The 14,779-nt window shown below is 36.4% G+C and overlaps 1 protein-coding gene across 1 annotated transcript in view; it reads left to right on the top strand.

Annotated features, from left to right (window-relative positions):
- Positions 1-671: 671 nt before the first annotated feature.
- Positions 672-14,779, top strand: part of COL28A1 (collagen type XXVIII alpha 1 chain) — a 32,435-nt gene continuing 18,327 nt past the window's right edge. The window contains exons 1-13 of the mRNA XM_032693276.1: positions 672-831; positions 1,635-2,203; positions 3,839-3,859; positions 5,331-5,390; positions 6,662-6,715; positions 7,001-7,045; positions 7,882-7,908; positions 8,193-8,237; positions 8,840-8,884; positions 9,544-9,597; positions 10,380-10,448; positions 11,091-11,159; positions 12,876-12,944. Of these exons, the coding sequence (XP_032549167.1) occupies positions 672-831; positions 1,635-2,203; positions 3,839-3,859; positions 5,331-5,390; positions 6,662-6,715; positions 7,001-7,045; positions 7,882-7,908; positions 8,193-8,237; positions 8,840-8,884; positions 9,544-9,597; positions 10,380-10,448; positions 11,091-11,159; positions 12,876-12,944 (1,287 nt within the window). The remainder of the gene's footprint in view (positions 832-1,634; positions 2,204-3,838; positions 3,860-5,330; positions 5,391-6,661; positions 6,716-7,000; positions 7,046-7,881; positions 7,909-8,192; positions 8,238-8,839; positions 8,885-9,543; positions 9,598-10,379; positions 10,449-11,090; positions 11,160-12,875; positions 12,945-14,779) is intronic.

The following is a 14,779-nucleotide window of genomic DNA, read 5'->3' as shown; positions in this document are numbered from 1 at the left end:
GCAGAAGGAAGAAGTCCTAGCAATAGGTAGCTGTTGAGCCTGGGCTCAGCACTCTGGGCTGCCACGTCCCCAGGGTTGCATAGCAGGTACATTCATGCCTTTACATCCTCAGGCCATGACTGTTCCTCTGTAGGACTGGTGAGGCAGGGGGGCTGTGATAGCAAGGAGACGTATGCATGACCCTCAGTTCTTAAGTAAAGAGAATGGGGAAAAACTCAGCTTTGCCTTTGTACCTCCTTCTCTCCACGTTTTTCCTCTAGAAAAAGCAGGCTTATAAAAAACACCTCTGTGAATTACAGTTTGTGTTTATAGTGCATCCACATGGGTACAGCCACAACTAAGGTTTCTGAGAACTTCTAGTTGTACAAACACTACCAGGCAGCGAGAGAGAACTGAAGTGTGTTTGTAAAATGTCTATCTCCAGTTTGTTGAGTGCCAGAACTATATGCACTATGCTTGAAAATCACTCCAGTATGTCTGTTTATTATTTATTACATGCTTTTGAGAAGATTTTACCCAAAGAAAGTAAAATCAGCTGTTCTTAGGGACTATAGTTTAAAATACAGACTACTAAGCAATTTGTTGAATCAAAATTTAATAATGTTTTATTGTCCTTATACTGCTGTCTTCTGTATTATATTTGTGTTGTTTAGGAAACAGAAACCAAACAAATGATGTTTCTCAGATTCTCCTGGCTTTTGTGGATACTTGAACATCATGAGACTTTAGCAGAAAATCTCAGGGAAGAAAGAAGATATGGATTGAAAAGATCAAAACCTGAACACATTATATCAAATACTGTAAAGAAATATCCCAGCCCAAGTGATCAAGGTGAATATTGTAATTTTAAAACTGGTGTGGGGTTTTTTACCCTGATTTATTTGCATTTACCCTGATTTATTTGCATTCTGGACTATATGGCTAATTTTCCATCTGTGGTACTGCTCCTAATCAGCCAGGTTTGCCTCATCCTACATTTCCACATGCCTTATTTTTGCACTTATTTCTTTTTACTCCCATCTTTTCCCTCCCCTTTTGTGTACTTCAGAAAAGGAGATCACTTCTGTGTTTTTTATGATATGGCCAATAGCTTCTTACTGTCACAAGAATAATAACAGCCATAGAACTATATTTTTATAGAAGTAATGTCATCAGTAGTTCAGAAAATTAATATGCTACAGATCCTGCTTTTGGAAATTTTTATGTCACTGAATGTGAGTGTCAGTACCAGGGACAAAATCCAGCTCTGTCAAATCACATTCCAGTGTCTTATTCAGTAAGTATCATTTTCCTGTATACGACTCCCACCTTCCCAGTCCTCATGCTGGTAGGATATTCAATGAAATACCAGGCAAGAGGACAGAATGAAAGTAAAAAACCACTACAATATTCCTCATTTCATAATTCATGACATCAACTCACCTTCAGGTTTTTATTCCTTGGGGCATCTGTTCTGGAGCAAATTCCTCAGCCTCTATATGCTCTGTTTTCATGAAAGGCTCACACTTGTGATCACAGATATTGTCAAAAATTTCTATAATTGCACTCCCACTTTGGAAACCTAAAATACATGTAAGGGTAGATGAGATTTAATATGAAGTCATTCCACTCACCTACATACCTATTTATTCTAGATGAAGACTGCATTCTGGAAATTTCTTTTTTACTGGACAGCTCTGAAAGTGCTAAGGACTATAATCATGAACAGCAGAAAAAATTTGTACTGCAAACAGTAGACAGAATGAAAAGACTACAGCTTAGTTCTGGACGTACCCTTAGCTGGAGAATGGCCTTACTTCAGTACAGCAGCACTGTTTCCATAGAACAAACTTTTCATGACTGGAAAGGTCCTGAAGCATTCAAATCCCACATTGCTCCTATCACCTACATAGGTCATGGCACCTACACAACTTATGCTATAACTAATCTTACACAACTCTACATGACTGAAGGCACTTCAGGTAGTGTGAAAGTAGCCGTGCTTTTCACCGACGGAGTGGACCATCCAAGAAACCCAGATATTTTTGCAGCTACAGCTGATGCTAAACACCAAGGAATTATATTTTTCATAATGGGAATGACCAGAATGGCTGAGGAAATTAGCAATGCTGCCAAGCTTCGGCTCCTGGCCAGTGTCCCAGCATCCAGGTTTGTTTTCAACCTCCAGGAGAAAGAAACTGTGGAGAAGGTTCTCAAAGAAATGGTATGTATTGGAAAGAAATTGAAATAGTTTTAGGAACATATGTAAAAATTTTCTTATCTCCATTATTTTGAAATGTTTATGCTATTGAAGAAACCTGTACTTTTTACATGTTAAAGTGGCCCACTTAATAAGATCACTGTGCCAAAGCACAGGTTTTGTTTCTCTCTCCCCACCATTCAGACCTTGTCAGCAAAAATACTTGATGTCAGAAACTGAATTAGATTTAAAGAGAGCTGTTGTAACATTATTTTTATCTCTGTTTTCCTCCTAAGCAAGGTATTTCAAACCTCCTTTCTTAAAAAAAGCAGTCAAGTTTTTTTGCATCCTGGGGCTTTCTTCTGTAGTAAGTAGGAAAATGACATTGCCTTTTGTATCAGAAAAAGATACAACTCTCGCAGAAGTGAAAATAAATTTGTAGACCCTGGAGATAGCTCAATTTAGATAAAATCTGAACTTGGTGATAGCCATCTCTAAATTTCCATGGAAAACCTACCACATAATCAAGAGGAGATAAGTAATTGAGATTGAAGTTTGTTTGTATGCCTTTCTTCTCTATTTAGACTTCATTTATAAAAGCCATTCTCTGCCAAGTATGGAAAACAGAGCCATAGTCTAGCCAATAACCCTGGTGCCACAAGCAGTGGATGGAGTCCTGTTCTCAGCATGCACAGAGATATAAACTAGAAATATGAATAACACCCAGGAGACTCCTGCAGTGAAATGGACACCTAAGTGCTCTCACAGAGGCCTAGAGCAGGCAGCTAAGCTGGTTTTCCTGTCTGCCTGCCCTTCACTTTGACAGCCTGTGCCTTTGCATTGGTTTCACTGCACATCACCCTTCCCATCTTCTCTGGTACTACCACTGCTTTCTGTGTCACAGCAACCACCTCTCAAGTGAATAAACACATTTTATGTTACCTCTTCCAAACAGGCAGGCATCCTCAGGTGCGTTTTTTTGACAAGTTTGGTTTAAATAATGTCTTTGTCATAATTACATGTGCATGCATGAGAATTTTTAAGACCTGTATTCCATTGCTGCATATCAACATATTTATGTTCTCTCTTTAGTTGTGAAAAGTGGGAGGACTGGGTGTTTCTCTGGAGATCTTCTAAAAAATAACAGCTAACCCAATGACGATAACTAATGTGATCACTGTCAAAGTCAAATCTTTTCTAAGGTGTTCTTACTGTTCTCATGTTGTGTGCACCTAAGAGTATCAGTGGAAGAGCTGCTGATTTTCTCAAGTGTAGAGTACGTATCCTCCACTCCTACTAGAGAACTGCTGCTATTGGGCACTTTGGAAACAATGTAGTTTGTGGGTGCACTGTTCCCATACACCTAGCTAACCTGTTTATCACTGTAATTGTAGTAAATTATGGCTGGACAAAGAGAGTCAGTGATTCAGTCAACAATCTATAACGAGAATTGAAAATATTGAAATTATTTTTTAGAATTAAGAGGTTGCTAGAATGTTTCCCAGAAATTAAAGTTTAATTAATGTTAGTAATTATGTAATTGAATAATTAATTAACTAGTTGCTGAAGCAATTTGTTTTCACATCTTTCAGTGTACTTCTGTAAAGCTGGATTATGACTCTAAGTTTCTAATGTGTTTTCAATATCTTTCTTTTACAGAAAGATCTGTCTGAGGAAGGGGTAAGTACTTTTCTCTTCCCATAGAGAACTACTGCTTAATATAGATATTCACAATTATATGGTAACATAATTCAAGAAAACTGATAGCTCAGGAAGTTGGTTAAGTATTGAGTCTAATGGGATTGCCTTCAAGTTAAATGTTTTTGTATTTGCAGGACAGAACTTTAATTTGCTATCCTAATGTAATTTACTAATGCATTTACTAATCACTATTTTACACATTACCAACGTAATTTGCTATCCTAATGAATTTTCCAAGTTAAAAAAGAACAATATGTTAGTATTCAGGTTAACAAGAAGTTGCTGATACATCTTGACATTTCATCTAACAGACCTCAGTGGAAAAGAAAACATGAGACACAGCTAAATGTAGTGTACTTCTAGCCCTTAATCCTCTTCCTATGTAACAGAGTTTAAAATAGGAGAAGAACTCAAAGCTCCACCATTGCATTTTTACGGTTTGTCCACACTGTGTCACCCTGACTGCAGGCATTAGTAGGTCTGGCTGGCATTTTGAGGGGAATAAAGTCAGCTTTCCTTTTAAGGATGCTAGTGCTATTTAAGGTACAGTTATCACAGACAAAAACTCTTCTCATGAGCAGCTCAAGCAAACTGCTAAATATTATGAGTGCTCTCTTGAAACATTTTATTTTTCACTCATTTCCTCTGACACCTTGATTTTTCTCTGTCAGCATCATTCAATGTTAGCCTTGGAAAACATATTGTTTGGGATATTCAGACAAGAATTATATTTAAACCCATCACTTCTAGACATCTCCAAGATGAGCGGAGGTTTAATAAATAACTAAACCAAAAATAAAAACAACATTCTTTATCCCTCCTTCAAAAATAACTCCAGTATCTGTAATAATTCTGTATTATGTAACACTTTTAAAGTTTCAGAAAAGATCTTAAAAATTACATGAATACATACCATAATGATGTTTGACTGGGACACATGATGGTAGACATGACAGGAGAGAAAGAAAGATTATAAAATGTTATAATGAATTGCATTAACTAAATAAAAGTATACATCCATACATGTTTTGTTTATAGAGCTAAACTATGATCTACTCTACGTATAGTGGAGTTAAGTAGAAAAGGGATGTAAGATGTTTTCTTACCCCATTGTCTTGGCTATCTCTACAGTACCTAGTAATCAAAACAAATCAAAACAGACACAGATTACTTATGAACTGACCTTGTGAAGACTTTGGAGGTAAAGCCATTATTGAAATGACTGAAATTTCAGGAACGGGAATGATACAAATTTTTGGATGGAATGTAGGAGGCCACAGTCTGGATGAGTGTTCACTGACAATTAAAAGATTTCTGTAAAACATGTAAATATAATTTCTGGTCATTACTGGTGTACTCAGACTAGCCATACAGTAACTTAAGGGAGATGCCTGTGTGTTTTCTATCTCTTCTGTTAAAATATGGTGATTTCTACTATTTTCATTCAAAGTGTCCCCAGGTTGCCACACGTAACTGTGAGAAGGGAGAAAGAGGCCTTCCTGGCCCTGCTGTAAGTAGCTGTCATTTCTCAAATAACTGATATAGAGTATAAATCAAGATTTAACTAATTGTTGGAATTTTTAAAAGAAATTATGTGAACCCAAATCCTGAGACAGTAAAAGTTCAAGGTTCAATATGTAGTCCTCCGTAGTTAAATTGCATGGAAACGTCACACTAGTAGGAAATGTAGAGAGAGACCTGAGAATGCCATGGGACACTCCCTCTGAGAAAAGAACAGTGTGGTGTGGTGAGGCTCTGCTTTTAGCCACAGCAGTATAAGAGGTAGAAAGGAACGACTTTCCTGTGTGGAACAATAACTCACCTGTTGCAATCAGACAAGAGCAGCTGGATCTAACTAGCCTCAAATCAAACATTAATATCCAAAAAGCTCTCTGAAAGCAAGAGAGAGAGCAAGATACTGAAGCATTAGGAACAAACCACAGAATCACAGAATATTCTGAGTTGGAAGGGACCCACAAGGAACATCAAGTCCAACCCTTAAGTGAATGACAACCGAGACAAGAGACTTGCAAAAAGGGTAAGATGGGCTAGATTTCTTTCAGAATAGTCTTACAAATAGAATCCCTAAGCAAATCTAGGGGATTGCTTCATACAAGGTTTGGTGACCTAAACTGCAGGGTTTGTATCTCAAAAATAACTGAGTGATCTGATATTATATCCCTAACATTGAACTAAAGCACCATAGTACCTTATAGCCCTTGCTCAAGGTGAAGGGACAGCGTCAGAGTTTGAAAAGAACCCTAGATTTGCCCACCCTCATCCTTTTGACCTGAACATCCTGTACATACATAAACAGAAATACATACTGGTTTTATGCTGCAGAGTAAAGCACATTTAAATTGCAAATGTAGCATCTACTATGTGCAAACAGTAGTTTTGTTTGGGTTATTATGTGCTTTCTTTAGTTGGAGAGTGCAGGTACCTCTTACACAGAAGCATACAGCTCAAAGGGTTCAGAAGAAAACAAAACACCCACTTAGCAAGCTGGGTAGCTACAAAAACATCTAATCCCTTTTTTTCTTCAGAGGAGATCTGAACAATTTTTGTTTACAACAAAGACAAAAGAGAAAAATGGCTGCCTGTTGAGTTGGTCCTGCTGTTCCCAGAAATTCAATTTCAAGGTTATGGTAAATGCAGAGATTTTTAAAAATAAATCTATTGGAAGCAAATATCCTCAATACAAAAAAAATAGCATACATATTGTAAAACAAAATTATTTTACCAACATATATTATAAGAATCTTATTTTGTTGTTTCCAGGGTAAAAAGGGGCGCACTGGGGACGACGGAGCTCCAGGCCTGAAAGGAGCAAAGGTGATTTTTCAGATTTAGGAGAAAGATTTGGTCCTTTATTAATATGGAAAGATTATCCTAACATTGCCTATGTCCTTTCCACCTGGGAATTTCTTAAACTTCATCTACCCCCTTTTGCTGTTGTAAAGATAAGTATTCTTTACAAATTAAAAGCTTGTACCTAACACATAAAAGCTGGTGTGCTCTCTCTATTGCATCTCTGTAGATATTGAGATATCTACTCAGACAATCAGGACAATCCTGATTTCCCTTATTTCACTGATCTTGATTTTGGATTGTTCATAGGGGGAGCCAGGTCTTAATGGAATCCCAGGACGAGATGGAATAGAGGTAAAAAAGTTTTTTTCCCTTATTCTCCAATGAGCAGTGCAATAAGCAGTGTTTCTTTAAGGCAAAACACCACTTTTGGTATGTTTTGTTTTGTTTTGTTTAATTATAACAGCAAATTTCAATTCTGGTTTACCAACTGAAGATTCATTAACACAAGAAGAACCAAAAACATTATCATTGTTTAATGAAAAGTAATAATTTCTTCTTGTAAGTGTGATTTAGAAAATACTCTCTGATAATCCATAGTCCCTCCTAAAAAGTGTGAAATGCTCTGATACATTAATTTAAGAACATTACAGAAATCGACACTCTGCCTGCATCATTCTGGGTTAAATTTCTCATTTGGCAAACAAAGATATATAACAGCAATGTGTATAATAGCAATGAAAAAGCTGAATGAAATATGCATAGGAACTAACTGTAGGACGAGTCTCTTAGTGCTTAATACAGAATTCATTCACATGTGAATCACTCTGCTTTATGTTTTCTAATTTACTCAGTATATCCTTTTTAATTGGTGATTCTTTTCTTGCTTTCTTATTTTATTGTGTTTCTTACTAAGATGGAAATATGAGCTGTACTTGATCTGATTTTACATCACCAAAATCCCAGTCAAAAATGACCCTTTCATAAGATTTGTTCACTCATACAACAGCCTCTACCATGACCAGTAAGCGCAGTATTTCGAATCATAATGCCATGTTTATCAGAGGTCATCTTTTCTGCTTGAAATGCTGTTTTTCTGGAGAGAGTAGAATATTAATGGAGCCAATACTCACACTCTTACATTTAGATTACATATTTTCACAACCTGCTTTGCTTTTTCATTTTTCCAGGGGAAATCTGGATATAAAGGAGAGAAGGTACTTCTTTTAGTCAGATCTTATACTTACATCTTTGATATTATAATTATTTATTATGTATAGTGCCATATTTCCTATAAATACTAGTAATGAACAATAACATCATCTTAGCAGTTGCTGCACAAGCTGTAATAGAAGATGGGACTCTTCCTCAATAAAATTAAAACACAATTGCTATAATATGTCATGACTAGAATAACAGCTAGGTTTTCAACTAAAGCACTCAGAGAATGAGGATGATATGCCAATATACCTCATAAATATTTATTCCTATTCCTTCCCAGGGTGAAAGAGGTGAATGTGGAATCCCAGGAATAAAAGGAGACAGAGTAAGTAGCCGCAAAGTTGTTACGCTTTCAGAAAACACAGTTAAACCACAGAACAACTACAATTCTCTGAATAACAATCATGGTGAGAGATTTAAGGCATATATGAATTCTAAGGCTGAGGGAAATTAACAGCTGACAGTTTTAAAATATGAAGTGAGCAAGGACACCATTTTCAGTAACCTTCTCAGCTCTTCCTACATTTTCATGTTTATAACAATGGTAAAACTCTACTTTAACAGAGGCAGAAGGCTTGAAGTAGTAAGCAAAAGGAAAGAGAGCTAAAAATGAAATTAATGTTTCGAACTTCAGTCTTTAAGACTCAGTGTATAATTGCTGTAAATATTTTAAATGAAACAACCAGAGTTTAATCCTGGATTACCAGTCCTTGATAATAAACTCTGTTCATTGTTACTCTCTATTTTGATTACCAGTCCATTTAAAAAATATTTAATACTTTCTGGCTACTGAGCTTCTCTTAAATTTAGTTTTTATTTTAATGTAGAGATATCTAAATAAGATAGCTTAGTAAAAAGTTATCTAAGAGTGGTTTTGATGAAATCTACATATACATAAATATATCATTTTTTTCACTTGTCTTTCAGGGTCCTGAAGGTCCAGTAGGCCAAAGAGGAATAAGAGGCCTACAGGTAAAAAAAAACCCTACAAACATTTACACAGACAAAAACCTCTCCAAACAAACAAAAAAAAGAAACTATTCCTAGTGCTCTGAATTCAAAGCTCTGAAATAATACCATACCACAAATGTCGTGGAATCTTTGAGTTGCTGAGTTCAAGGCACCCAAAATCTATCTTCTTAAATAGCAAAATTAACAAGAATTTGGAAAAGCAGTCTAGATAAATAAATCATCCTTATAATTCATGGTCTCAAAGATTACAGCAAATACAGTTCCATAAAAAACAAAATCACTCATTTCCTGTTTAGTGTCTTAACTATTTCACTATCTCAAGAAGTACACGGGAACTCATTTGTCTCTTGTCATCCCAAAACTCTTGGACTGAAGGCCACGAAGCTTAGCCCATCTTAGGTGTTTCAGCAAATCTTGACTGTAGATTACCTTTAACTGTATTAAAGGGAGAGCTGAAACACCTATGATGGGAGAGCCAAATCCTCTCCAACTGAGCTGAGTACTCAATCTATACATGCATCAGAAAGCAAAGCTTCAGTTCTGAAATGTCTGAAATTCTTATTATCATGCAGAGTACAGCAAATTACAGATTGGTTTTTCAAGATGCCATTGTTATGAAAGCATGAAAAATCTCATTGAAACCACTCCCGTTTTAACAGGGTCCACAAGGACAACCTGGAGATCAAGGGCCTGAAGGCCTGCAAGGATCAAAGGCAAGAACGGCATTATTTCTTCTCTTTATTAATGCTAAAAGGTATTAATATAGCCTCATAACAGTAATGATTTACCTTTATACTCTATACCCTTCTTGTAGTAGATGGAATTTAATGTGACACCAATAGCAAATCATATATTTTTTTGTATTCTACAAGGTTCCTAAGAAAGGTATTAATTTGCTCTTTGTATTGAATTCAGGTCCAAATCACACTCCACACTTATGAACAGTTAAAATATGGTAGCATCACAGAATATTACTCAGCATTGCATTTCTTCAGATTTTAAATTAATAGGTTTTTTTTCCCTAAATGCCAAACAGGAATTCTGTTTGGCATCTCAAATCAAGTCTTCCCTTGAAACTGTACGTTCTCAAGAAGAATTCTGTAGCTAAAAAGGAATATTTTTGTAGAGAAAAACTTGAAAATAAGTATATAAAAGACATTATTTGTTATGTCTCTTGTCGTCTTTGCACCATATGTAGAGCACCTGCTGGTCAACAGTGGTGTGTAGAACAGTTGGGGGTCAAAACCTTATATGCCACATGAAATGAAATTTTTACCTTTTATTTAATCTGTTATCACTTTGTATAGGATAAATTATGCTCTTAATCAAGGGAATTTTGAAGCATTGAAAGCACTGAACAGATGAAGTACTGTGGAATAGAATTTCCGTGGGCTGAAATTCAGGATACACAAAAATTAATCTATGAACTGAGTTAAACTGATTTTCCAGGACATCAATTTGTAAGCAGAATTGTTTCTTTTCCATTCTTTGAAAGGGTGAAAGAGGTCTCCCTGGGCCACCTGGCTTGCCTGGAGAGACTGGAATAGGACTGCCAGGCCCAAAGGTACAAGCATCTCTCATCTTCTGTATCGTATGTATTGTGGGATAAGAACAAAGCTCAAGACAGCTGAGATAACAGACTTCGTGATACATGAGAAACTTCAAGTCCCTAGATGCTGGTTTTGTGGTACTGGAAAGGTATTTTGTATGTTGATCAAAACTGTTTGGAACAAAAGAAGTAAATTTTAAGTATGTATTTTAAAGGACTTTTTTATGGTAGTTGTTATGCTTGACATAACTCAATCCAAGCAGAGTATGGCTGAGAAAAAACACACTCATAGTCTTAAACAGAAGTTATTCTGTGCAAAACAGGCTTGTTGGTCTAGATGACTGGCATAAAGAGAACAAAAACTCTATGATAGAAATACTGATTTCTTGACTGGGAATATGATGGGAATAATTAACTGTTTAGATTCAACATTGTCTTATCTTAAATGCATAGAAATGCATGCTGTGAAACTACACCAGTTCAGTGGCTGTTCAGCCTTGCATGTTGTATGATTATGAGGACACTCAGATTTTCTCTGCCGTTCCTGTATTCAACTACATCTAGTATTTCAAGCACAGAATGTCTGATGAGTTGTTATATGCTGCACACATAAAAGTACCTAAATCAAGCATATTCAAAATACGTCTTTGTTTGAAGGGTGACACCGGTTTGACAGGAAGACCAGGCCCCATTGGGCCACCTGGAGTTGGTGAGCCAGGATTTATGGTATGTCTATCTTTTATTTGGTGAGAAGGAAGCAGGACAGAAAGGGAAAATTCTCTATGCTTTCCTGTAAAAATGTGTGTTAAATGATACCATCTCTTTCCCTTCTTCCACTGTTTCTCACTGTCATACATACTACATTGTCTGACTCTCATTTCCCACAATAAACTTGAAATGTTTCCAGTTTATTAACTTTTCTAATTATCTTTGCTTCCAAAGCAGCTATGAAAAAACCAACATCTTATGCAAAATCACATAAATACTTACAAAAATCTGTCGCCTGACAGATTCAAATCCCTAAGTGATAACTTCTAAGTTGACTACTTTTCAGTACCACTAGAACGTTAACACCAGCATGGCTTTCAGGGGGAGAACTTCAGAATTTATAGTAGGTTTGGCTCTGAAGTCTCTTCCCTCTTTTCCTCCCGTTCCTCCTGCTGGTAGTTGTAAACTCAACCTCTTTGTGGTAATTCAGAAAATCACAGTGTAAATTTTATGGTCATTTTTTCCTAAATGTCAAGCAGCACATTTTACTGAGTTAAATACAGTACAGCATTTCCCATCACCTGGATAAAAGACTTCTAATGCAACCAGGAGGGAAAGTTTGTCCAGTTTTTTTTCACAAGTAGCTTTTCCCCAGTGACAAGGAAAGATCTGTAATAATAATTTCAAAAGAGGTGCTCCTGTGAAAAACAGAAAGATTGTTTGGTAGCTGAACTGACTGATCTCAAACCTGCTGAAAATACACTACTGGAGAGGAGCGAGTTCTCACTGAAGAGCCCAAGGAAAAGAGCAGTATGAATCAGGCCTGTGGTGACAGTCAAAGTGCTTGCAAAGTCTCCTCAATAACACCATAGAGCAAAGAACCACTTCTTGGGGGAAGAGGTGCCTGTGATGTGAATCTTTGCTAACCACAAAAGCTGTACTGCTATAACAAAAGATCAATTTTTAAAAAATATATCCTAACAATGTTTCTTTAATTTACTTTAAAATTTATTTGCTTCAGAAGAAGTTTCCCTTATGGCTGAATGCAGTGTAATTATCTTTACCTAAGAACTAGGAATAATTCTAAAGCTCTGTGCAGCAGTATATTTAGGCTATGCAAAGCCCAATCTACCAGCATTCTGTGGTGTGTGTGTCACCTCAAGGAATAAATCAGAGAAAAAAACCACACAAAAACCAGATGCTGGAAAACACAGTGAAGCAGGCTAAATATGCACAGATTTTGGACTTGCATTTAGTGAAATGTTTTGGTTGTCTTATTTGCCCCTTGTGCCCTTCCAGATCTGCTTTCAAAAAGAGAAGGGCATGCTATTACTCTCTCTGCCAATTACAATCAAATAACTCTACAGCCTTGTCTCCCTCAGGACTATTCTGGGCTTTAATCTGGTCCTCCATCTCTCATGATTATACTGATACACTAATAAGGATTAGTAAGAATTTCTAAACAGAAGTTTAGGGAGTGAAGATTCAAAAGTATAAGGAATAGAAATTTCAGCTACATAACCTGTGATTCATTGGTAACCAGAAAAATATTGTTATTGCTGCAGGCCTGAATGCTCATCACTTATTCACTGGGAATTACTGTATTATTTTTAACAGGATATCACTACACCAACATTTGAACATGTGCTTATAATTGACAATGACATAGAATACACTGCTGTTCATTTGAGTGATTAATACGTATTCTAGGTCATTTTAAACTTATGTTAACAGGGGCCTCAAGGACCACAAGGAGTTCAAGGAGAAAGAGGTTCACCAGGAGAAGGGCTTCCAGGAGCGAAGGTACAGCAGTCAAAGGGTTTTAAGACCAGAGCAGCACCATTCAATGAGTGCACGCCAAAACAAGTCCATAGCAGGCACAGGAATCTGAGAAAAGTACCTTGTAAATTAACATTAAAATTTGGCATCAAATAACCCAATATATTTTCATGGAATTCACTTGGTCCAAACATGACTTGTAGGCACAGCTAGCCTTTGGGGCCTGTAAAGCCGATATTTAATTCCCCTGATGCTTGATTTGTGGGATCTAAGCATGGAATGAGTTCCAGCTATAATTTTAAAACAGCCTTGAGCATAAATAAAATACTATAAAATTGTTTCTAGATGAAAAATTTAGCATTTTGTTGTTGCTTTTTTCTAAGACAGGTTTCTAAGCTTATTACATACCTTAGCCACCATCTTATGCATTTTAGCAGAAGTCTGAATTCAGTTTGTGGCAAAAGAAAGGTGCTCTTACTAATTTTCAGATCCAGTGGAAGTAATGGCAGTAGTAGTTGTACCTGCATGGATGGACTCACTAGAAGATCCTTTTGCTGCTCAGTGAAAACCAGTTCCCAGGTCGAGTTTGTCACTTCAGCCTTTGGTTACAATAACGAAGTGACACAGCTTGTACACAAGCTAAATAAGCAGCAGAACAGTTTGCTCATTTTTATGTGTGCACCAAGGCAATTGTGGTTGGGAAAACAACAAAAAATTGTTTCACAGATGCAGAGCCCAACTGTCCCTTTACAAAAATCTTAGGATTTCTGCTGAGCACAATATTGTAGTCAGCTAGGTTTAAATTTAACTGCTGCTAGCAACATAATATCTTCAAACATCCAGTGTGTATTTTATGATGAATTATATAAATCATTTAACTTCATTGTTGCTGGCTTGTATTTGCTTAGCAGATCTCATGAATGAAAAAAAAAACAAAAAAAACAATTTGAAGAAAATGCACTTTAAAATCACTCCATTGCCACTGAAACACCAATTTATGTGGGAAGAAACACTACAACTAATAAGTAAAGCACAGCAGCAAGGCACAGTGGGAACAAGTACAGACGAGTGCATAATCTAACCAAAACTATTAAGCAATTGAGATAGATAGACAGAATAAAATAAAGTGGAATTCTGCCAGCACTATTGGAACTCTTGGTTCTATAAAAAATGAACTACTTTTTACTGCCAAGTCTGACCTGGAGCCAAGCATGTATCAACAGAGTCTGTATCTCTAATCCTATTTATGGCTGCCAAGCATGTCAGCTTTCTGGTTTTAAACACATTTTAAACAGGTGATTTGTTAATCTAAGCAAATTTACAGTTGCTTTCTTCACAGTGTCTTTACTACAAGCCCACAGTTCGGTAAGAAGGATAATGAAGGCAGATGTTCTAAAGCATCAGGAGTAAAGAATTTAAAACAGAAATCCACATAATGTATTTTAGTCAAAGTTAAAACAATGGAATTGGTTACTGGGGATAGAAAAGACCCATCTGGAGCATAACTTTGATGTCTGGGTGATTCTGTGACAGTTTATACAAGCTAACATCTGCCTTTACATGTTTTATTAACATAAATACAAGAAAGCACAATATTTGCATCCTTATTAGTAACTTGCACTTTCCCAAGACCACTGCTTTGTAAACAAACATTTAGAAAGACAATGACATTTACAAATAGACTTCTACAACAATACAGGTGGCCTGGTCTTCAATCTGGCAAAATGCTTAGTGAGAGCCAGATCCTCCTTGCCACACTTTAATGAGATTAACCCATGAGACAAATAAGCAGAATTCAGTTTTCAGTTAGTCTCAATACGCAACTCTGTGAACATTTAAATCAGTTCTGGTTTTGCCAT

Source organism: Chiroxiphia lanceolata, chromosome 7, assembly GCF_009829145.1.
Source record: "Chiroxiphia lanceolata isolate bChiLan1 chromosome 7, bChiLan1.pri, whole genome shotgun sequence".
Lineage (NCBI taxonomy): Eukaryota > Metazoa > Chordata > Aves > Passeriformes > Pipridae > Chiroxiphia > Chiroxiphia lanceolata.
This window is presented reverse-complemented; position numbering and strand designations above follow the sequence as displayed.